At 40.3% G+C, this 24,819-nt stretch overlaps 1 protein-coding gene across 19 annotated transcripts in view; it reads left to right on the top strand.

Moving 5' to 3' along the window:
• The window catches only part of KIF1B (kinesin family member 1B), a 147,873-nt gene that overhangs the window by 67,794 nt on the left and 55,260 nt on the right, over positions 1 to 24,819 (top strand). For 17 of the 19 annotated variants that reach the window (XM_037881082.2, XM_037881079.2, XM_043531768.1 and 14 more), the window contains 5 exons: positions 5,202 to 5,281; positions 6,242 to 6,348; positions 7,727 to 7,810; positions 9,474 to 9,654; positions 10,810 to 10,882. In XM_037881082.2, the coding sequence (XP_037737010.1) occupies positions 5,202 to 5,281; positions 6,242 to 6,348; positions 7,727 to 7,810; positions 9,474 to 9,654; positions 10,810 to 10,882 (525 nt within the window). Of the gene's footprint in view, positions 1 to 5,201; positions 5,282 to 6,241; positions 6,349 to 7,726; positions 7,811 to 9,473; positions 9,655 to 10,809; positions 10,883 to 15,194; positions 23,913 to 24,819 lie in introns of those variants that run through there. The other 2 variants (XM_037881083.2, XM_043531772.1) reach the window with 1 other exon arrangement.

The following is a 24,819-nucleotide window of genomic DNA, read 5'->3' as shown; positions in this document are numbered from 1 at the left end:
AAACTGTCACTTGACACCAGCAACACTACACATGAGTTAGTGCTCTTAGGAGGCGAAGTAAAGAATTATGTCCACAGTGCCTTCTGCTGATTATTAGGGTAGGCAGAATGTATTATACATGCTAGCCTCAATTTAGAAAAGAAACTGGAGCAGTATGAGAAGTACTGTAAGACTATAATGTCCAAAAGCAGCTGAGAGATCTAATGTTCCTTTAGAAAGAGAACACTTCTGAGAGCAGTATCTCCTGTTCTATGCTAGGCCACTGATTCAGTATTGACTCAGATGTGCTACTAACTAGCTTGCCAATACCACTTCCTGCAACAACTGTTGCTTAGTAATGCTGCCATTAAATCACATCCCAAGATGTTCTGGTTCCATTTTCTTTATAAAACTTCCATTAATTTGTCACTGAGCATTTATAGGCATGGGGGTGGGTGGGAGGGTGCATTGTTCCTTTAGTCCATATCAGTCACCTTTCGCTAACATTTAAGTGGAACTAAAGAGGCACAACTATGGAAGTGTGATAAATCTAATGCCACCTGAACTTCTGCATGGGAAGAGGGAGCTGTGGGAGGAGTTATCCATGCAGTAAACACAGTAATTATTAGTTACAAGATCTGAAACAAGACCTTTCTACCCCCTCAAAACAAACCTTAGCCTCGCTTTTTAGATTGAGACCTGGGCATCATTACCTAAGTGCGTAATAAAATAATAAATCTGAGAACCCCCAGTGTTGCTGTGTTAACTAGGACCCTTCTGAAGACTTTGCACAGAAGCCCAGGAGGGAGATTTATTAATTTGCGTTTAGCTGAAATGATAGCTGTTGTTTTTCTTGATGTGTTTAAATGAACATATTTCACTTACAAATGGTTTTTGGTTTGTCTTTTGTAACTTACTACCAAAGCATCTAAGGTTCATAATGTTTCTTCATTCTCATGACACATTTCCTTGAGTTTTTTCTCTTCTCTCACATTGTGGATTGTATCACCATGTAGATTTTCCCTGAGAGGCCATCAGCTCTGTTTAATGACTCTTTTGATGCATTTTCAGCTGACCAGGTTTGTTTATGAAAGCTATTAGGGATGTGTAGTTGCTTCAATAGAAGTTAGCAAGTTCTACCTGTGGAAACATGTACTAGAGAAAATAAGCCCATTAAACCACTGATCTGTTACTAGTTCCCTCTGCTCCTGTTCCTTACTACCCACTTAGATTAGTTTTTATAGTTCTTCCTGTGGTAATTGGTAGCTGTAGCTGTGAAAGTATTAGCGCTCTAGATAGAAAATTAGAATGTTTTATAAAGCTTTTTACTTCTGAGTCACTAGTATGAATCTATGATAGTTCATATTGGTGCCCATCTCTGTGGTATTGGAGTACTTCCATAGTATCTGTATTGGCTTTTACAAATCAAACAACATAAAATGAATTGTCTGTCTAGTTCCTGAATGGAAAGGTATCCTCATCACAAACATAACCATCTCCACAATTTTGTTCTCTTGGTGGCAGGGTACTGTTTGAAATGAGCTGTGGAAACTGACCTATACTGTCAGCCCTGGAGGGGTGGGAGCAGGGGAGATCCTTCTAGATCCTTGAGGAACCCTGGGCATGGAATGTTTGCACAGATGTTGATGGGCATATCTATTGTGCAGAAAAACAATGGACTTCAGGGTGGTTGAATTGCTCATTTTACCAGTACCAAACATCTTTCAAATTGCCAAATTTTCTTGATTACAAAGTGCCCTGATTTAGGGTTACCCAGTGACAGGGCAGTTTGACTTTCATTAAAAACTAGTACAGGCAGTCCTCGACTTTACCATGTTTGACTTACGACAAATGGCACTTTTGATGTTTCTGAATTGACACCCTGATTCAACTTTTGATAATCGGTTTTGACTTTCCAACGCTTGGCCCCGCAATGGAGTGGATTGTGGTTCCGAGTTATGACTCTTTGACTCACGATACAATTTTCAGGAACCAATTGAGTCATAAGTCCAAAGATGGCCTGTTTGAAGCAGTGCACCAAAATACACACGTCTAAACCACGGGGCACTTTTTTCTACATGTCCATACGATGTTAATCCCTTAATGCTATTTGTAGTAGCTGAGCCTTCATGTAGGATTTGGCTTTTCAGTAGATTACAGAAGCAGTTTCTAACTCTTCTACAACTCTAAATGCCTTCCTTTTGCTCACTGAGCAGCGATAATGCAGTGTGTGGCATATCTTCTCTTGTAGTCTTTGATTATCTTTATCTTTTTTGGGATGAGGAAGAGTTCTGTTTTATTTATCTGTGCCCCCTCTAACTCTGTCATTGGGCCACAGAGGCTCCCTTCTGAGCTAACTGTTCCATTATGGGTTTCTGGTGAGAGGAGTCACTTCAGTCTGAACACCCAGTAGGACTGCTGGGAGGGGAATCCAAAGCATAGAGGACTGGAGGCTGAACCGAGTCCAGCTATTGCCCCAATTTTGGGGTCTCTAGCCACAATCTCAGGGCTCAGACTTTCTATCTGGCACCTCCGCCAAGTGTTGGAACCCAGTGTCCAGCCACCTAACCCCCAGGGCTGACTTTTTAGATTCTGTGGTGTTTAAACTCCCCCCTCCCCCAGAACTCCACCATAAAGGTATGACACTTCTGGTTACATTTAAATTCTCTGTGGCATGCAGTAGTTGTGAAGCAGTGAATACCCATGCAGGCTTTTTGCTCAGTCTAACACTTTTTTGTGCTCTTATCCTTAGTCCAGCCAGCATTGTGGGACTAGAGCTACTTCAAGTTGGAAAAAGGGATTTGTGGGTCAAAGTGGGGAAAGTCCCACAAACCCGAGGACTATTCAGAACAGTGGTTCTCAAACAGTTGCATTGGTGACCCCTTTCACACAGCAAACCTCTGAGTGCGACCTCCCCCTTAAATATAAAAAAAAGTGTTTTTAATTTATAACACTATTATAAATATTGGAGGCGAAGCATGGTTTGGGGCTGATGGCTCATGACCTCCCCCCATAATTGAGAACCCCGATTTAGAAGATTTGCCAGATGAAAGCAAACAAGCTATAGAGAGGGCAAAAGACTGCACATTCAAAATGGAGTATGCAGCTTGCCACACACACACACCCACCCACCCACCATAATCTCACGTACAATTCATAAATTGTACAGACCTATTCCTGAATTATCTCACTTGCTCCTCTCTGATCTGTTGCTGGTTGGTATGTTTTTTTTTTTTTTGTGTGTTGATGCTCAGCCTCTCTGCTCTCCTATTGACTTTTCTTAACTTTATTCTCTAATCCGCATGGTGCCTTGCCTTGGCTAGATTTTCACACCAAGGCCACAGGACTTGTTTGATTCCAATGGGACGTTTTCACCAAAGAAGGTTTGTTTTAATCAGTTTAGATTTTTGTGAAGTTCTAAACTGAGCTCTCTAGCTGCCTGTAGCAGGAAGTGTCAATAGGTTAGAATTGTTCAGATCTAAAATCTAGAAAACAGAAGCAAAAAGAGTATCTCCTTTATGAAAAATTTATACAAATAATTCTAACATGTAAGGTACTATAAAACAAAAATAATACATCCTGCCAACTTTGTATTTCTTTCTTTGCATGACTATGCAGATTTCACCCTAATGTGTACTCCGATCATTTATTCTGTCATAAAGAAATCCTGGATTTCTGAGTGCAGTAAAACTTTTTCAGTATATGAATATTTATTTAATACTAAGTGCTGTCATTACACTTCACCTTTATTTCCATTTCTCATTTCATAAATAACCCCCATTCAAAGTGAATTAGTAAATTGGTACGTGGGTACTTACATGACTGCAAGAAGGTCACTATCTGCACTGAACTGACCTCCCATATTTGTTCAGCTAACTCCCCAAAATTTTGAAGCCTAGGGACCGTTTATTGTTGGATGATATAGCTGACTGGGCATTTTTTAACTTTCTTTGACATCAAAGGATTTTTTTCTCTAAAATGGTTTGACTGAATCTGTAGTCTATAATCCCATTTGGTGCAAACAGTGAGCCAAACATGATTCGTTTCAGACACGGTGCTCAGTCCACACTTCACCATGGACAATATGAAGTCCTTGTTTGTGCTGCAGAATACTTTTCTCAATGGTGGCTAACGGGAGCAGTTTTAATTTGACAAGGCCTGTCCCGTGGAGTGACATGTGGGAGCAAACATTGCAGGGGCTTTAGTTCCCATTGCTAGTGCACGGGTGCCATGTAAATAGTATACTTTAATTTCTAGGTGAAAGTTGTTGCTTTGTCTCTTAGACAGCATGCACCAGCTCAGCTGTCTTGTCTCATATGTAAATATCCTTTGAGCTTCCATGAATTGAATGCTACTACACATCTAACAAGTAAACTCCTTTTAGAGTTACTACAAACTGATGGAGCTAGACATTCTTAAGGGAATGATCCAAACAGATCTGCTTATTGATAGTTGTAGGTTAAAAGAAACTGGCTTGTTAATATTTTCATTGTCCTTTGATCTGATTCTTTGCTGTCTGGTTGACTCTTGTTTCTTACCCTTCTTTTGTGTTCTTTAAACTGTGATTTGCTGCTATCTCATTGGCCAGATTTTCACACCAAGGCCATGTGACTTGTTTGCTGATTCCAGTGGGGTGTTTTCACCGAAGAAGGTTGGTTTAATAATTGTAGAGACTAAGTTGAGTAGCACTGTAGGTGAAGAGATTCTTAGCTGCTTGTATGAGGAAGTGTCAGTAGTTTAGATATCGTTTCCAGGTTTACAAGCTCTGGAGATGGAGTATAAGGAGGGTCTGTTCTTTATATTAAAACAAAAACAAAACAAAAAAAAACTCAAGTCCAAAACAATCTAGATTTTCACACCAAAGCATATGGAAGAATGCTGCTGTTGAACTTTCCCTTCCTCTCACCTTTATCAAAACTTACTGAGACAGGGAATCCATAATTCTTCAGTATAAAATATTTTCTTCCCTGCATTCTTTACCTAGAACATCAGCCAACTGGAGCTGTGATTCTACTGGCTGATACTTGTCCCCTGTCCTGAGATGGGTCTCTGCCTGTGTGAAAAAGTTTGCATTTCATTTACAAATGCAGGATTTTTTGGAGAAATCTGGAGTTTCACTGATGTATGTGATGAAGCGGTTGGGTTTCTTTACAGTCTCCACAGCAGGCAGAGCCGTTGAAGGTATTCCACTCTCAATTAACATGTTCTGTATTTTGTTGCAGACACCTCATCTTGTGAACCTCAATGAAGATCCACTCATGTCAGAATGTCTGCTTTACTATATCAAAGATGGCATCACTAGGTGAGATTTGGCTCTACTACATTTAAGAGACTTCTTGTTAAAGGCACATCAGTTTAAATTACTCTTCTCTGTTGAACTGGTTTACCTGCTGTTGCAAATAACACCTAAGATTACCATCAATTACAGATTAGAGAAATGTTTTGTTTAGTTTATACTTTAATAGTACAGTGTATTGTCACTCAGCTTCCCAGATGTTTTCCACTGGGTCTTTCACAGAGCAACAAGAAAGAGAAACCGCTTTGAAAATATAGGACAGTGTAATTTATAGTAAAACTGCATAAAATGGTTGGGGGACTTGGGTAAGTGGAGTACTCAAAACTGCTCAGCTCTGTAAAGCTGGTTAGATTTCTAGTGTCGCCTTAAGTTAAACTGAAAATAGTTCTCCATTCTTGTTTTTCCACACTTTCCCCCTTTGTAAGCACATCACCCAAACCCAGGTATATTATTTTCTTGAATAGCAGTGTAGACACACACTTGACATCAGTCCTTGTTCATGTGCGCAGGATTAAATTTAGTTGCTGGATTTGGAGTCCAGAAGGCATTTTTTTCCATAGTGTATTGGCAGGAGAGCTGGGGGAAGAAGAGAAGGAGGGGTGGTTCTTTCTCTAGAACACAGAGCAGTGTTCAGCTGCTAGGTGGGCATAGTCCTCCTGGAACAGATGGAGAGTAATACAGAACTAAAGTATGCCATTATATAGATCCTCTTCCCTGCACAGTGCCCCTCCACACCTTGCCTCCCCACCCCCAAAAAAGTGTGCGTCATCTGGTGAACCATTCAAAAGCCAACGCTAAGCATAATATCCTGCTGGCACAGGGATGCATTTTCTCAGCTCTTAAAAGGTAAGGGATAATAGTCTGTAGTATTTTATTCCCACAATAGCCAGAGAAATGTATCTGCTGTATGGGCTATAAAGTAGACAATGTTTGAGTTGTGAGTGAAATGCTTTCTATTGGGTGCAGGGTTGGACAGGCAGATGCCGAGCGGCGACAAGACATTGTGCTGAGTGGGGCTCACATTAAAGAGGAACACTGTCTCTTCCGAAGTGAAAGGAACCACAATGGTGATGGTGAGATGGCACTTACAATTCCTACATATAAATGCAGGAGTAAGCGCTACTTTCTCCATGAAAGTGGTCTTCAGCATTGGATAGTTTTTGGGTCTTTCAAAAAACTGATCTGTGTACTAGCAGCTGTGGTCCGAAATGTGTGTTTGAAGTGTGGAGGGGAGAAGAGCTGAGAGGCTAGATGGGATCTGAATAGCCCTTGTGCATCAGATCAGTGAAGTTATTTTCTCTGTGGGTTTGATGAGACTTAGTTATTGGAGATAAAGCTATAACTATAATAATGCAGTACTAAGATTTTACATTTCTGTACTGCATCCTTTGGCTCAGATGCTGGCCCAAAGCAGGAGTGCTACCATTTATATCCAGCCTTGATCCTTTGTGCTCTGACCAGGTGGAATCGGTAGGACAGTTTAGACAATTCTTCTTTGGATGAAGCTATAAATGGTGTTTCCTTTTGTTCTGCTCTGGGTGTCCGGGTTGCCTCTTGAAAAGTGGAACTGAATCCATGATGGGGGTAGTCAGAAGATAACAGTGGGAGTTCAGGAACACCTGAGTTTTAATCCTGGCTTTAACCGAATCCCTCAGTGGCCTGAGACAAATCACTTACCCCTCAGCTTTAGTTCCCTCACCTATAATACAGGGATAGTACTTGCTTATCTTGGATATTGAGGATTTAGTGTTTATAAGGGGTTATTTAGTTATTGCTATAGAGGTATTTAATTTTTACTTGCTACAACTCTGGAGTCTTAGCCAATGTTCCCTCTAGCTGCCTGTGGTGTTACTGAGGCAGATATAATCTAATAATGAGATGCTGAGCCCCTGTGACTCCCAGTTATTTCAGTAGGAACAGTGTGTGCTTAGTACGTCTCAGGATCAGGCCCATAATGCCTGTCACATCTGCCTACAATAGTTACAGTGCTGAAATCCATTACAAATAAATGAAAGGGCTGATGTGTGAAATGTACTAAGTTCATTATTCAAACCTTATAACAAGGCGTCTGTGTGACTGACCAAGGTTTAGGCAGTGCAAATATCGAGTATGACAGCACAGTCATTACACCATGAAAAAATGAGGAGAAAAAACAAAACAACCCTAGCAAATGAGTTAGATGGATACCTGTACTACCTGGGTGGTCAGAAATACTGGCTGAATCACCACTTTGTCATGTGCTGCTATCCATTCCTAACCAGGATGTAATATCAAAGAATAACCTCCCTGGAATCTTTGTGGAGGATGTAGGGAGCAGTGCATTGTCTGCTTATATGCAATGTGCTGGTAGGCAGGGGATGAGAAGATCTCTGGGCTTTTTGCATTTTCTCACTATGGAACACTCACTAAATAAGCTGAGTTCTGTGACATTAATACTGTTGTTTCTTCTAGTTATTGTTACTCTGGAGCCTTGTGAACGGTCGGAAACATATGTCAATGGCAAGAGGGTTGTGCAGCCTGTGCAATTGCGCTCAGGTAAGAGACTTCAGAAGTTTGACTTTTTGTGACAGATTGTTCCTCAGGAATTGTCCATAGAGGATATTTCCTGTGGGACTAGTGAGGAAAATTGGATGCTGTTAAAGATAAGGGATGTATTCTTTTTTGTAGTGGAGGTACCATATAGGAGTTAACCTCATTTATATCTCCATTAGTGACTGTTCCTGCTTTTCTTATTTTCTCAGGCCCTTCACATTGCAGCAGCTGAAAGCCAGATTTAAATGTTCACTGCAACACAGGGCACTCTCTTCTTGCGTCTCTCTCCCTACTTACTCTGATATTCATTCAGTATGTACTTAGCCAAGACTACTGCCTTTGGCAGTTGCGATGTGAGAGAGCAGACTGCCAGCTGCTGATGGAAAATCCCTAGCTTCTCTGGCACAGCTAAGATGTGACCCCATGCAGGAGCACAACAGCGTGTCCTTTTTTTTAACTCAGTAGCGTGTACTCAGTAACCTGGTTAGATCTCCACATGTCCCTCGTGTCTCAGGGGCCAAGGAGAGTGGCTCTCATAAATTGTAAGCTTGAGACCACCAGAGTTCAGTTTCTTTTAAATCATGAGCATATGTTCTTCTTGTCCTGAAATGCAATCTAGTGCAATGGATTCTGGACTGTGAGTGGGTGCTTGCAAGGAGTTAAGTGCATCAACTTCAGCAAAATGCTGGATGTGGGGATGGAAGTTGGTTTCCAGTCTCTCTCTCTCCCAATCATCCCACTCTTTTAAAAAATGTTGGTGCAAGCTGGGCATGTCCTGCAGAGGGGCAACTGCTACTCATGTTCTCTTGCAAGCTAACTTAAAAAATAGCTTTCAATACATCTCTTCAGTGCTTATTTCTTGACAATTACATCACTAAAACTATTGATTAAAAATCATTAACCTCGTTAGAAGGCAGTTGTTTTACTAGTAGGTTCACAGTGACGGTCTTGATTGCTCTGGAGGTTTATTTATGTTGCATGGAGAGAGCAGAAGTATTTTATCAATTATATTAGGCACTTGTTTTAAGTTTCCTGTACATCTGATTCCAGTAGCACTTAGATGCAATTCTTACCTTACCACTTAACTGTGGCTCTTACTTACGCTATGGAGAATGAAGTAGTAAATGCCTCCCCAGAAATTCCACGAATTAGGACTTGAGTAGAAACTTAAGTGATGTATCGGGCAGATCTCTACTAAAAAATGTAAAGCATCCATTCTTCAGATGGTTGAGGTTAGATTATCTAAAACAGAAATGTTTGTAGGGTGGCTTTTGCCCATGATTTCCGCACCTCTTTTAAAAAATTAGTTGACTAGCTGACTTGTTGCAGCTGTCAGTCCATCAGCAAGACATTCTTTATTTTGTGGTACGTTTCTGCAGGGGTTTAAATCTGGCTCTATGGACAGGTTTTCTTATGTGAGCATTTTCTGGGGCAGGCAATGGGATGTACAGTTTAACCTCCTCTGCACTAAGTAGGGTGTTCCTTTTGTCCATTTGGCCACCTACTACTAAATGTTTAAATATTGTCCAAATTCTCATTGAGAAATCCTGTCTTCTGATCCTCAGGTTACCTAAACAGCTTAGAGTAAACTTCACTGGATACTAAACTTCATCTCTCACTGGTTCTGGTGTTCTTACGCTAAAGAGTTAATTTTTTTTTGTTTTAGGAAATCGTATCATCATGGGTAAAAATCACGTTTTCCGATTCAACCACCCTGAGCAAGCACGAGCAGAGAGGGAGAAGACTCCATCCGCTGAAACTCCCTCTGAACCAGTAGACTGGACATTTGCTCAGAGAGAACTCTTGGAGAAACAGGGCATTGATATGAAGCAGGAGATGGAGAAGAGGTAAGTGGACTAAACTAACTCCGTTATTTTACTTGGCATGTCTGATATATTTTGTTAGATCTATTTAGGGTTGCATCAACTTTACATCAGTCTGAAGTTAAATAAATGCCTGCTTTTCTCTAGGAAAGGCTGGTTAATTCCTACCTCCCTGTGAAATGAGGGCACCAGAACCAGACTTTGCCCCCCACTTCAAAAAAATAAATAAAAAAAAAAATCCAGACAAAGCTAGATTAACACAAACATACTCCTATTTTGTACTGTAGAGTGTGTCTGAGAGAGATTTGCCCACACCTTTCTGTGATCTAAAGCTGGATCTGCCAAGGGGGCCCTCTGCTCCCAAAGTTGAGAGGATCAGGCTACTTGCTCATACTTGTCCCTATCTCTTTATTTTATGAGTCTACTTCTTTCAAATTCCACTTATGCCTCCTAAGCATCAAATTTATGGCCAATGCAGGGAGTATAGGGGGAGGAATTGGATGGTCTCTTGACACATTTGTTCTTAAACTGACAAAGAAGGAATGCTGGCAAATTATGCAATCTGGGACTTCCCTGAGTTTTTGCCTCCAGAAGGCTGTCTGCTCATAAGGGTGAAGAGGACCAGAAATTACTCGGATATGGTGCTCTGCTGACTGAGACTTCTCCTTGCCTTGTATTTGGAGGAAACTAAACTCCTGGGTTGCTAATAAATCAAACTATTAAATATACAAACTAGCAGTAGTACTTGTGACTCCTCACACACAGTAAGAGTTACACTTTGCAGCCTTAATTGTATGCTGTGACATGTCTAATTGTATTTAATCCTTTATTTTAGTTCAGTTACAGAACTGATGTTTTCCTGCTTGTGGATCATTTGCTTAAATAAGGCTTTTTGTATACTTCAGAGAGTACAGTCACTAACATAGGCAGTAGTGGAACAGAATAGGTCAAATTCTTGGTCACACGGATCTAAGGTAATTCTCATTCCAAGTGAACTGAAAAGTGTCTAGTTTGAAGGAGGCAGGAAGTATAGTATCTTTCATGCTAGTGTATTGACACTCTTACACCCCAGACTTGCCCTTGTCTCTGTTACTTAACAGAGTCTGTGCACAGAGTAACACTAACACAAATAATGGTCTACATGGTTGCTTCTGCTTCCCTTGTGATTTTTCTCTCCAGGTTACAAGAAATGGAGATTTTGTACAAGAAGGAGAAAGAGGAAGCAGATCTCTTGTTGGAGCAGCAGAGGCTGGTAGGTGTCAATTCTTCTGGTTGCTTGTATTGTTGGCAAAGGTTAACTGCTGCCTTTATTGACCCTAAAGTCCAGGAAACTTGCTTGGGATGTCTGCATAAAGCACAATCCCCCCGCCCCCCCCCTTTACACACTATCTACAGTAGTGAAAATTAGAGTGGCTAAGTGGACACATTTCATGCTTTACTCTTATTAATGTGGAGATTATATTCACCCACCTGTGGGCACTAAGCAGTGCTTGGGAGGGCTGGTCAAGTTTGCTGAATTGTAACTTGGGTCAACAGGAGGATGTTTCTTCGTTGTCATTGCTTTGAAGTTACTTTTCAATAGTCTGATTAGTTATTGTGAATGTTAGAACTCTGAATGTTTGTCTTGGATCACCAGAAAGTACTAACTTTGAGCTGCCAAAACACCTAGACTATGTTCATGTGCTAGGTTTTACAAATAATGTCTGAAAATGTTGCTGCACTGTGCATGTTTTAACCCTGCTCCCTCCCTCTGCATGGAGTCTGAATCCCTTGCAAGGGTCTTCATGGCATAATACTGATTGAGGGCAGGTGTGTAGTAAAGGAGTTTTCATTCTTCCAAACCCATGGGAAAAACACCACCTGTATAGCTAGGAAGTCCAATAAATAGTCTAATGTTTCAACTTGAGTGTTCATTGTGTAATAATTGGGGGTAGGAATTTCTTGCTTATACAGTCAGATATGTTCTAATGGAACGTAGCTTTTAAAGTGCAATACAGATACATGCAGAATCCGGGCCTCCTGTCAATCAGAAGAGCAAGTGTGAGCCCAGCAATCAAGACTGATCTTCCTGAGTAACACTGGGTCAATTATATCTGCTCTTTATTATTTTTGTTAGCCACAGGACAATGTTAACCTTGGTGAAAAGAACTTTAGGGGTTGCAGCTTGCTGTTAAGAAGAGTCTGAGAACCTGGGAGCCCCTAGAAGCTCTGGAAGAGTTGAATAAATTTCTGGATTTGTCACAAGGCTCTTCCCCTCTTTCCCCAGAGCAGAGAGAGGAGCTAGGACTCCTGTGGCATCCATTCCTTGCTAGACAAGCTGTGTGAGAGTTAACATTATTTTTCATTAACTACAATATCAAGTGGCCTTATAACTCCCACTCAGAGTTTTTCTTCAAAAGGGATCACTTTGAGAATGGAGAGGCCCAACTGCAAATTGAGCCAGAACAGAGTTTGATGGGACTAGTCACTAGTGTTTGATCTTGGCGACTTTGTATTGAAAGTAAAACTGGGAAGGAGTGAATTGAATGCATGAGATAAGGAAATAGTCTAGGTAAAGAGTAGCTGTTGGGTGTTTGTTTGGAGCCACAGGAGATGAGAAGTGGTGTTCCCTCCTTAAAACTTAGCTTAGAAAGACGTGGATATAGCTTCAAGATGGGGCAGCATTTTATCCCTGAAAAGCACATGTGTAGTTAACAAATTGTGTGAAATACACATGCCAAAACTGTTAAATTATTTTGAGGCCTGTTTAAAACAAGGCTGCATTTGTAAAAGTTCTGTAAAGCAGGGTTCATTTCCCTGTTCTGTGTATATTCCTATGGAAGAATATTTAATACTGTAATAAAAGTAATTTCTGTAAACTCGGTTTTTTTTGCTTATCTTAAGGGGACAAGGTTGGAAGATGTCATTCTAAATTATCAGTGATGAGATTCTTTAAAAATTGTTTCCCTAAGGTTGAGAAATTATAATAAATCAGATCACTGGTCTATCTGGACAGTATGCTGCTTTTGGCAATGGCCAGTACCCAGTGCTTCAGAAACGCCCCCACGGTGCATTTGGCCATTTCTGCAGTATTGTATGTGGGGTTGGGGGCGTGCATAGGGTAAATACCTTCCTGACCCTTAAAAACAATTGGTTAATGTTCTAAAGCATGGGCACTGATTAACTTTAGCTTCTGTAACTGGCAAATGTTTATAATTGTCACAGTATCATCCAATCACAGTATCAGACTCTCTGACCTACTGCCATAGTGAATTCAACATTTGGTAATTGTGAAATGGTATTTTTTTCTGTTTGTTCTTAACTTGACACTAATCTTGATTGGGAGACCCTTGCTGCTGTTAACAACTTACTTTGTGGCGGGCTTAGATGTCAACCAGGTTGTGCCCCTGTTGTGATAGAAGCTTCACAAACGTATAGCAAATTACAATTCCTGACCCCAAATCTTATAACTGTATATTTGGATGTCTTGTTGGCATGACCAGGGGGCGAGGCTTGCCAAACTTCCTTTCAAATTTGGAGTGAAAATGAATATGTACTTCTCAGATAATCTCCCCATCTGACTTGCTGCCCCTAGGTGGCCATGCCCATGAAGCGACCCCTGGGAATTTTGACATTGGTAGCTGTGCCAAATGGATTAGAGTTAATTTTTGAGTTCATGTAGGAGAATGACAACATAGTGTATCATTTTGTGCTATTATTAAATGTATGAGTAATATTGGTGACATCAAGAATGATGAATGACTTTTTCTTTCTGGATAAAGCCTTGAACTCATATAGCCTGTACAGTGTGCAGTGTCTTTCTGTTGGGTGTCTTCCATTTCTACTGCACGATGCAGTATGCTAGTAACACTACTTTTTGGGGCTCCAGATTTTGCTTGCCATAAACTCATAATGAGTTATTGTCAGATTCTAATTTTTTTTTTTTTTTTTTAAAGAATTCACCATTATTTTACTGATCTGTTCTGGCCTAAATGAGGAATATGGTCTAAATTATTTTTATTACAAATCTTAATATGAGTTCACAAGCAGTACACATAATGTTAATGAGAAAAAAGTTACTGACCCTAGAGAACAGAACTTTCTCTAAAATCCATCTCATCATTCTCAGAAGCAGAATATATTGTATTGCATATACCCTGTTCTTTATTGCTCAACTATTGCCAGTAGGGTCTTTTAAATTGTCTGTCAGTCAGTGGTTTAGAACCAGAGATGCATATTTCCCTAGCATGTAATTGACTATTGCTGTTCTTGATTTTTCATGTGTTCTGTAATTCTTTTGCCTGAAAAACTTGCGAGTTGCAGTTACTTCAACAGAGATTGACTCTTGCAGTCTTTTGAAGGGGATACAAGCTCTAGAGAATCAGATTAACAACCAGAAATGGACAATATATTGAAGAGTGATCTCAAAGTATAAAAAACCCACCTTTTAAAAAATAGACTGACTTAATTCCAGGTTGCAGTTATCAGTAATGAATACACTTAGTTTTTGGTGGCATTTATCTCTCAAGTTACCATTCATAGTTTATGAAACCTGAAGAGTTTCTCAATAAAATGATTTAATAAGAGTGACCTCTTCAGAAATCCTGCTGGAAAACTTGGAACAATGAAGCAAAACAAGTGCAACCCTTAGCAAACGTATGGGAGCTGCAGGTGCGAATTTGTTAAATGTTTACTAAGGTTTGAGAAGATGAGAAGAAAACTGGGTATCGAATAGCATTCTTATTGGTTAAAACATTTTTAAAAGTTACTATAATATTCTTCTGATGCTGACTCTTCAGACATGCAAGTCTGTCAATGTTTTTAAAATACACGGCAAGGTGGCAAATGGAAAAACCCTTTGAAACTCTGATTCTTGATATCCCCTTAGCTTGTAGCAAGTCTTCCTTGGATTATGAAACATCTTCACCTGTCATAGTAGCACTTACGGTACTTTTAACATCGACCCTATTGGCTGCTTCTATTTTTATTATTTCTTATCCTCTTAACACTTCTCTGGCTGCTCTTGTAGTAAAGTGGATTCTAAACTCAAGCATCCCAGCACCATGTACAACATTACTAACCAGTGTTAACCCGACTTACTCTGGCTGCTCATCCCATCATTCTACGATGGCTGTTGTGTTCACTCACTGGGGGAGGATTTTCTGAAAGAAGCAACAGCAGTAACCAAGGCACATGTGTGTGGCATGGAATTGCATGTCTTCGTAACATATGTGGGGTGCAGTTTACACCTTGTTTTTGTCAAGGACTTTAGTTCTGTTTAAAGGTTTTGGAGGGGGGCTGGGAGGGGATGAACTTAGGTTAGATGTAGTATTTTAAAGTTAGATTTAAATGTAAATTTTAGTAGACTGGAGAACTTATATTTTAAAGGAAACAATGCTGGGAGGCTGACAGAAATGTTCATGTCCTTACACTCAGTCGTGAGAGACATCCATATGATTTGTTCTGTTTAATTTTTATTTGTTTTAGTTTTCTTTGCCTGTTTTTATTTAGTTTTTCCATTTTTTTTTTTTCAATTTTAATTTTGGTTGTTTTGGGGCCACTTCTTGATTTTTGTTTTTCCAAAGGATGCAGACTCTGATAGTGGGGATGATTCGGACAAGAGATCGTGTGAGGAGAGCTGGAGACTGATCACCTCCCTGAGAGAGAAGCTGCCCCCCAGCAAGCTGCAGACCATTGTAAAAAAGTGTGGTCTCCCCAGCAGTGGGAAGAAGCGAGAGCCTATTAAAATGTACCAGATACCACAACGCCGGCGCCTTAGCAAAGACTCAAAATGGGTCACCATCTCAGACTTAAAGATACAGGCTGTGAAGGAGATCTGCTATGAGGTAGCCCTCAATGACTTCAGGCATACTAGGCAGGAGATTGAGGCACTGGCCATTGTTAAAATGAAAGAGCTTTGTGCCATGTACGGAAAGAAAGATCCCAATGAGCGTGACTCATGGCGAGCTGTTGCCCGGGATGTCTGGGATACTGTGGGAGTTGGAGATGAGAGGATTGAAGATGTCATGGCCAGTGGGAAGGGAGTAACTGATGTGGATGACCTTAAGGTACATATAGACAAATTGGAAGATATTTTGCAGGAAGTGAAAAGGCAGAACAACATGAAGGATGAGGAAATAAAAGTTCTCCGAAATAAGATGCTAAAAATGGAGAGGGTTTTACCACTGATAGGGTCACAAGAGCTGAGAGCCCAGTCGACCACAGCTAATGCTGCTAATGTTAAAAATCCAAACTCTGTGAGTGTGGTGGATGCTGACAAGACGTATGCGAATACTTTGAAAAAAGATGAGAATGATGAGCTTGATAAAGAGGAGCGTGTTTCCCAATTAATGGAGGATGACCCAGCCTTCAGGCGTGGGCGGTTGCACTGGATGAGGCAAGAGCAAATTCGGTTTAAGAACTTGCAACAGCAGGAAATAGCCAAACAGCTCCGTCGACAAAACATGCCTCACCGATTTATCCCACCTGAAAACCGTAAGCCCCGGTTTCCATTTAAGAGCAACCCCAAACACAGAAACTCATGGAGTCCAGGTACTCACATAATTATCACAGAGGATGAGGTTATTGAGGTCCGAATTCCAAAGGAGGAAGAGAAAGAGAACAAAGAAGAGAACAGAGAAAAAGGTGGCAGTGCTGTCTCCCAGGATCCTCAGCAACTGTGGAACCTACATGACCCACAAAGGAGTCAAGATCATATCCAGATTAACTGGCAACAGCTAAACACTCAGCCACAGCCTAGCAATCAGCAACAGACACCACCTCAGTTACGCTGGAGAAGCAATTCTCTCAACAATGGCTACCAGAAAAGCTTGTGCCGTCAGACATCTGGCTCATCTGAATCACTGCAGTCCCACAGTGGGCACCAGAACCCAGACCTGCAGAAGTTCCAGCAGAAACGCCACATTCACCAGCACCACCAATCCTATTGCAATCACAACAATGGAGGCAATACAGAGAGCACTGCAGTTAACATCCACCCAAAACAGATTAATGGGCACAGCCGTTACGACCAGTTTGTGACACCTCCACGGATGAGACGACAATTCTCTGCACCTAACCTCAAAGCTGGCAGAGAAACTACAGTATGATTCACTGGACAAATGGGAGAAGGGGTCAGTGCTGGCTTATCATTCAGAAGCATTGCAATGGGACAGTTTTGATCACCATCTACCTTGGGTTTCAGTTGGCCAATTAGAACTTGAGTGACTTGATGTACAAAGCACAAGCTGTTGGTATTTCAACACATCCATTTTGCTTATGAATCATGGTGCAATTTTCAAGACTTCGGAGAAATATTGTGAAAAATGTTGAGACCCCTTTATAGATTAGAAGACTGTGGAAAAGAGGGTACCCTATTAGCTAGTGTACCTTCCTTATTTTTTGTCTTGGAGTATTTTTCTAAAGCTGAAAATACTGTCTGGAATATATAAAGAGCTGCCTCCCTCCATGTCTTTATGTAGACAATCAAAAGGGGAATCAAGTTTATAGTGTTGAATGTCTCTTGTGACCTTTTGGTTAGAAATGAAGAAACCGATCATTTATATTGTAAGCTTAGCTCTGGCTCTTCAATTCAATTCACTTTTCACCTCCTAACCCATGTTTTTAAATAATTGGTAAACCAAAAGCTGTCAGCTGGCAAGACAATACGTGACTTTTTGTAGATGTGCTGTCTCCTTTACAGAAATTTATGAGAGCTACTTGGACACTGGCCCCCCACCCCCCCCACCCCTTTAGAGAGTACCATGCCTTTTTGTCCTCCTGCCTAGTTTCATCAACATCAGTATGAAATTGCCATGACTGTAGAAATCTGCCTCTGAATGGGGGACTGTTTTATGGGGGACTGTGCACATGGCCAGAGCCATGTTATGGAAATAAGCTTTTTCTCATTCCCATCTTGTCTCTATTATAATGGTTTTTAGTTATAACTTACTATACTGAGATGATAAATGTGCACTGCACTTTTTGATCTTTAGTGGTGCAGTAAAGACACTCTGAGCTGATTTCTTCCACTGCAGTGGTTAGGCTTTGGGTCTCAGATGTATTACTGGTGAGCATTTAGAATACTACCGTGAATTGGAGGGGGCAGAGAAAGGAGAGCTAGAGAACTGATTCATTTTACATAATACCTCATTCTAGTGCCTTCTGGTTTCAGATTGCTCTCTGTTTCAAGTCTTGTTGAACAAATCTGTCACTTTAAGGGGAAATCACATTTGTCATTTACTCCCCATCTCCCAGAAAAGTACAGTTTAGACGCAGTATTTTAACTTATACCATAAACAAAGGTACCTAAATTTACAAATGAGAACACCATAAACACTTGCAAACCCTGTGATCCTACTTCAAATCTCTCAGAACAAATGACACTAAAAATAGTGGACAAAAAAGTAGATGCTGTTTGACTAAGAACTAGGCTTATGGGTTTTTGGAGTTTTTTATCTTGATTGGAAAGTGCTACTTTTAACTATAGGACTTGTTTCTTTGCTTTTGAAAACGTAGTCTTTTCATTAATTTTTATTTACTTAAGTTGTTTTTGGACTTGAATTTTTAGGACAAATCTGAATCTTTGGAGGGAAACTTGGTTTACTGTAAGGTTTAACCTGAACGCAATTTTTAAAATGAACTTGAGTATTTATGGCTGATTTAGTGTGGTTGGGTCACATTCTATGTTACATTTGTACAGTTAAATGACTTGTGCTGTGTTGCACAAATATCCTTGATTTTAGTACTTGAGGTCATTTTCCTTGTGTTAAACATAAGCCCTACTGGTAACAGTTTTACTTTTGCATGTTTCAGCATAGCTATAAATGAGCAGAAATTGCCTGCAACTTACCTCCCCTTTATTATTTCCTGCCTACATATTTTCTTCCCTTCTGAACTATATTATTACAGAGGAGCTGGTTGTAACTCCATGGTTAAATTGCAACCAGAGACTTACTACTTTGGTATCTGTCACTCAGGTCTCAACACTGCAGTCCGGTCACATGAATGTTTCCTGACACATTATGATCTCTGGGATTTAGGAGGTTCAATAGCATTGCTTCCCAGATGGCTCTAAACTGATGACACGGTTAATTTTCTGTCCAAAATGGTGATGCCAATGGCATCTGTTCCATATTTCAGTCTCCGTGAACAATGGAAACACTGAAATCCCTGATCCTTCAAAGAAAGGAAGCCCTGGTACAAAGACAGCACTTTTCTTTCAGCTTGAGTCAGCACTCTGATTTTATTTTTGGGCTGCAAATAACCTTGTGCTGGTAGCTTTACTATAGAACTCTGTGTAAATAGTTTGTCCCATTCCTACTATTTGGCAATAACGAGTGATATGATTTGTCCCTCTGCCATCCTTTTCAAACGTCTTACGACCTGCTCTGTTTTGTGGCAAGCAGGGAGAGATGAAAACAATGAGTATCTGGGGAAATTCCCATGTGCCTTCATATGGAATATTCCAGCCAAGCAGAGATTATCCTGGATAGGAGCCAGGCACAAGGGAAAGACCCAACAAGTCTATTTTGTGTGTCCCCATTCTGTTTGCACAATATAGCAATAACCTATGCAAAACCAGCACATGGCTGAGGTATGCAAAAGGAACATGTCGCATGCAGTTTTTTGAAATCCGTTCAAGTATGTATTTTGAAATGGGATAAAATCATATACTAATTTGATTTTTAAATCCCAGACTTTAAATAAGTCTTGTCAATGTGTGTTGGCTTAAAATTACCTTGAAAGAAATGTTCTCCTTAGCTCTAAATATCTGATGAGGAATGGGTTTTAAACCATCACTCTGTTACCCAAGACTGTCAGTGTTTTTTGGTGCTGCACTAAAAAACCACCCAGTTTGTTTGAATTCTGCATCAGTTACCTAGCAAATGCTGTTCTGAAGCTGTCCACATAAATTGCTTCTTAATTTTCCTGCATGACTTGAAAAAAGAGCAAAATACAGTAACTGCCAAATGGAGCCAAAATTGGGCAGGGGAAGCTGGCTTTCTTTCAAACTTTTAAGAGGCTATTACAAACCATGTAGGGTGAAACCTAAAAACTATTAAATTATCCCTTTCTATAGTGCAGATGGAATTAACCAGCACGAAAACAGTCAATTTCCTATACAAGTGTGAAAAGGCTTTCATGCTAATGGAAAAATGCAGCATCCATGATGCAGGTGCCTTTTCAGGAAGTTAATTGCCAAGGGCTGATTTTCTGTTTGCTTTGTTGGCAGCTGACTTGCATGCACCAGTGCGTTAGCGTGAGGGGTTTTCTTATCCTTAAAGAAATCTCACTGGGGACTTGGGATGGGAGGGAAATGCTTCTTATTTTTTCACTTGTGTCCTTTTTCAGGCTATCTGATTTAAGAAATCTGTCAGATTGGGGGAGAGCTTTGTATAAGTGTTATGAACATATTTTCAGTATCTTTCTCCATTCATTCTTGTAAGCTGTGTGTTTTAAAACCCAGATACTTGCCTCTGAACCACTTTAAGAACTGCCAGATGAGAAATCCATGTTTACCCATTGTTACTCTAAAGGAGGTAGTAAGTCTCCTTCCAATGAAATTATGGGATTTTCAGATCTGTCCAGTTCACATTTTTTAAAAAAAAGTTTGATTGTCTTGAGAGCAAATGCTTTCCTCATGAAAAGCAGAGCTGGTTTGTATTGTAACAAGTGCTTTTTCAATAAACTATGAAATACTCTTGTAAGCGTCTGACTTATCTCTGGTATATTCAGTAGCACAAAACTTAGCCTTTCTGATATTTTTAAAAAAAATTTTTTTTGTCTTGTGACCCGTTCTAGCTGAGATCAGTTTAAAATTTCTTCCTCCTTCAGTTGTTCCTCAAACTGGCCCATGTAAAATTAAATTACTCTTGAGACAGATATAGCAGGGGCCCCATTTGCTTGTACCACCACATGTTATGAAACTTCATTTACAGTGCAGGAAGGATATGGGCTGTAATCTTGTTGCCTACATTAGTTTAAATTCTGAGGAAGCACAGCAGGGAATTCACAATTTCCTTTATAGACTAAGGAATGGGAAACTCCATCTTTACCATCTTGCTATTCCCAAAGAATGAGGAACAGAAATTTAGAAGAGACATGTCTGTACTATGATGTGTTCTTGGAGCAGCAGACCCCAGTCAGGCATTTAAAAAAAAAATAAAAATCCTACCACACATTTGAAAATAAAAAGCTTTAAGGATTTTTCTAAGTGGTCTTGTTTTCTCTATACAGTTTTTTTTGTTCTGTTATACCACAGTTTTTCAGTTGAAAGCTACCACTCAAATAAAGTATCCAACACTTAGCCTGAATCTCTTTCCATTGTGTGGGCTAAAAAAAAAAAAGTCAGTATCAAAGCCCAGCAGTCCCATCACACAGTCTGTGAATCAAGATGACTGTTCATCCTTTTATTCAGTATTGAAAGCCAAGCTGCCTGATAGCTTAAACACTAGAGTACTGCCAGTTGCCGGGAAACAGTCCTATCTTACAAGAATATTTATTTAACTGGTGAAACGTTCCCTTATTCTGGGAAAATATACCTGACCTAGTCCACTTAAAAACAAACAAACCTGTTTCTTTTTGTAAGATGAGGATAAAGGGAAAAAAATTACATACTGTGAACATGTTCATATCTTTAGATATCTGTCTATATATGATTTTTGGTTTGAGTCCACATTTAAAAAAAAAAAAGAGGATCACTACAAAAAAGGAGAGACAAAGGATGAGTTACTGTGTCCTTATCGTACCCAAATAATATGTCTGTACTCAAGTACTAACGGAAACAAAGTGTTGTGATGGAACATTTCCGATGCTGCAACCCTTCTTTCTGTCAACCTTTCAGCTTCTCTGAAAGAGCCAGAACAAAGATTCTACTTTTCAGGGATGCTGAAGGAGTTGGTGGGTAATGCACCACTAATGTAAGCACTGCTTGAAATGCATCTTCCTTAGATTCTGCTTCTCCCACAGCACCTCTGTCTCTGTAAACAGGAAGTCAGGAGACCGCTAAAATGTCATCTTCATATTAATAGTGTGTCTCCGAAAGCTCCAGACCAACTCCAGGAAAATGAATCCTACCCTTCATGTTTGACTATTTGACTTGTTTGTTGTTTGTTCTCCCATCCCTCTCCCCACTGCTCGCTATCTGAGTTTCAAATGACAGTGGTTTAGTCATTTAGGGGGGAAAAACTGATCTCTAGAAGACAGCTGCCTTTTATATTGAAATGCATTTTAGAGTTCTAGGTATTCTATGTCGCTGTCAAACTTGGTGCAGCTTGAAGCCTTCGTCTCTTTCTACCACCACACCCACCAGGCAAACAAAAAGAATCCCTTTCTTACAGAGCAGAAATCATTAAGAACTTCCGCATGGGACACAATGTTTAAAAAAAATCTGTTTTACCTATGGCTCTTATTCCAAAGGGATAATTAATAAACAGATTTATCAACTATACAGAGGAATCCCTTCATCCTCCACTGAAATGCAACCCCTTGTGGAGAGAATGTAGCAACTACAGCTTAGGATGAGTGAATTTTCTTCAACTGGAAGTTCAAGGAAAAACAAGGAGTTGAAACGTGGCCCAGATACAAAAAAGAAATGCCCTTAGTCCTTTTTTTTTTTTAAAAGGCCGGGGGGACTTTAATGACCTCAAGTGGTCAGGACTTCTGTTTCAATGTCTTTAGAATAAGACAGCAGTCACCTCCCTAATGCCATCACCTTGTGGGAACGGTGCCACCTGCTGGAATTCTAAAGTTCATTCCTTCTGCTTCTGCGTGCTCCTTCATTCTTCCATCAAAGTACTGAACTGGTGTGATAAGATATACTGTGGGTGCACGAGGTGTTTAGCTTAACTAGGGGCTTGTCTACACAAGGACACTCAAAGATCATTCACATGTTAATGTGGATTAAGTTTCCTGGGTGTCCGCATGTAAATAAGTCTGAAGAATTTTGTTTAGGAAAGGCTTAAAACAGTGTAACACTGAGGTTTGGGCACTTCATTGGAATGGGGAACAATGCAGTGCTGACACTTTCATAACAATTCGACTTTAGAATGTGGCATTGGAAGAAATGCATTAAGGGAAAGAATGAATTCTAGGGTTTTGGATCATGGAGTAGCAAAGAGGTTTGAAATGCAACCTAAATACCTGCATAAATTCTTCCAAAGAACCCAGCAACACCCTCTGCACTTTCTGAAGTATTAGTGTGTATTTGCCCCTTGATCCCCACATAAAAATTCTAAGAATTAAATTCATGTTGCATTTGTATGCTTGAAAGTATCTTTAAAAAAAGACAAGTGAGTTCTGAGATCTGGAGCCGAGATGAGACAAGCTGGATTCTTCAAAGATCTTGAAATAGGGGATGATTGAAGTGCAAAGCTCATGGCTGTGGGAAAGGCACATACCACCAACTAAAAAATAAAGGATCACCATGCCTTGGTGGGCAATAAGTGATGATCTTCAGCGTCAAGGAGATCCACAAATGATCCAGTGTGGGCCCCATTCATGCAATGCAAGTACCTAAGGTCTTGAAGTCCATTTCAGTTCATGTACAACTAGAGCCTCATAAACCACTGCCTCTTCATTCTCTCGTATTGATGTATCCAGTGTTATGGGGACTTAGTTCCCAGAACTTTTTTGGGGAGCAGGGGGTGGCCAAGAGTGCTGGAGGAGGGAGGATGAAGGCAGAAAGATTAAAAGCTTGTCATGTGAGGAACCAACAAATTCATAATCCGTGAAATTGTTTCTTCTGATGAAACACTCTTCTGGGTTCTGCTCCTCTTTTTCTCCCAGGCTCACAATAAGACTGAAATTCTGTGAGTGCTAGGGTGTGTGTGTATATTTATACTGTATATAATGTGTTAAAGTAAGGTGTGTAATCCCTTAAGCATCCTCGTTTTGGTACAGCGTGAGGCTGAAAGTATGTTCCAGTGCTGAAAACATATTAATAGGGTTGCTGCTTTTAGTTAGATATGGGACCTCTTTGCCTTTGCCACCCTTTCTGTTACGAGGTTATAAAATCAACTTACCTTTGACTGTGAAAAGGTTTTCCCTTCATCTCCTGTATGCTTGTCCACCAAGAATGTCTTGTTGGTTCCAAAGCAGAACTATCCATTCAAACCAGGTTTAACGCTGCAGATGTCTTGACCAAGCTCCTATACATCACCCAATTTCTTACCACTTTCCTCCTCTTTTACAAAACCTACACCAGTTTAGAAATGAAAGTAGTAATTACTGCATGTTTCTAAAGTAAACACTCTTCAAAGCTTCTCTTTTTAAAAAAAAAAAAAAAAAAAAAAAGGGGGGGGGGGGAAAAAAAAGAAAGCTATTTTCCCCAGTAAGGATACACGCTTACAAGTGGGAAAGGTATGTATGTATGTGTCAAACCCTCACATGTCATAAGACAATCTAGTACAGTGAGGCTGAACTGTGTATGTTCAAGGAAAATAAATGTGTCCACAAATGGGAAGGGATAGCTCAGTGGTTTGAGCATTGGCCTGCTAAACCCAGGGTTGTGAGTTCAATCCTTGAGGGGGCCATTTGGGATCTGGGGCAAAAATTGGGGATTGGTCCTGCTTTGAGCAGGGAGTTGAACTAGATGACCTCCTGAGGTCCCTTCCAACCCTGATATTCTATGAAAAGAGAAATGCCTGCTTGTGGAGTACCAGATGGTTTGACAGAGGCTCTTGGCAGTTTTATCTCCTTTGCATTCCCCCAAGCACCCACCTGACTCAGTCATAACTAAGCCCGTTAATACCCAGAAGCTAGAGTCCATAGATTTTCTTGACTTCTCAAGAGAGTATTGTTTTAATGACAGCTAGTGACAGAACATTTATTGGGGATAGAAATGGCAAGTGTAGGGACTTTCGACTCATGGCGAATTAACTAGTTAAGGGATTCCATGGCCTTGTATGTTACAAGGGCTGGCTACTGAAAGAGCCCATCATCTCACTGGTAAAACAAATCAAACCGTGAAATAAGGGGAGGCAATCTAAAACATGAGAATTCCCTCCGAGAGATGAGACTGTCTGAGTATTAAGCACAGGTAATCCTCTTCCTCTCACTTTGCAAGCCCAACACAGATCTTTTCTCCCCTTTTTACTCTGTCCAGCAGTCTAGCGCTATGTTTATTTTATCCTTTCAAAAGAACACCCTGGCTACTAGGACTGTAGCACTGCCGTGGTGCTCTGTGGTGGAAAGGTCTCCTGATCCATG

The sequence above is a fragment of the Chelonia mydas genome, chromosome 18, assembly GCF_015237465.2.
Source record: "Chelonia mydas isolate rCheMyd1 chromosome 18, rCheMyd1.pri.v2, whole genome shotgun sequence".
NCBI lineage: Eukaryota > Metazoa > Chordata > Testudines > Cheloniidae > Chelonia > Chelonia mydas.
The sequence above is the reverse complement of the archived record's forward strand: the minus strand, read 5'-3'. Positions and strand labels throughout refer to the sequence as shown.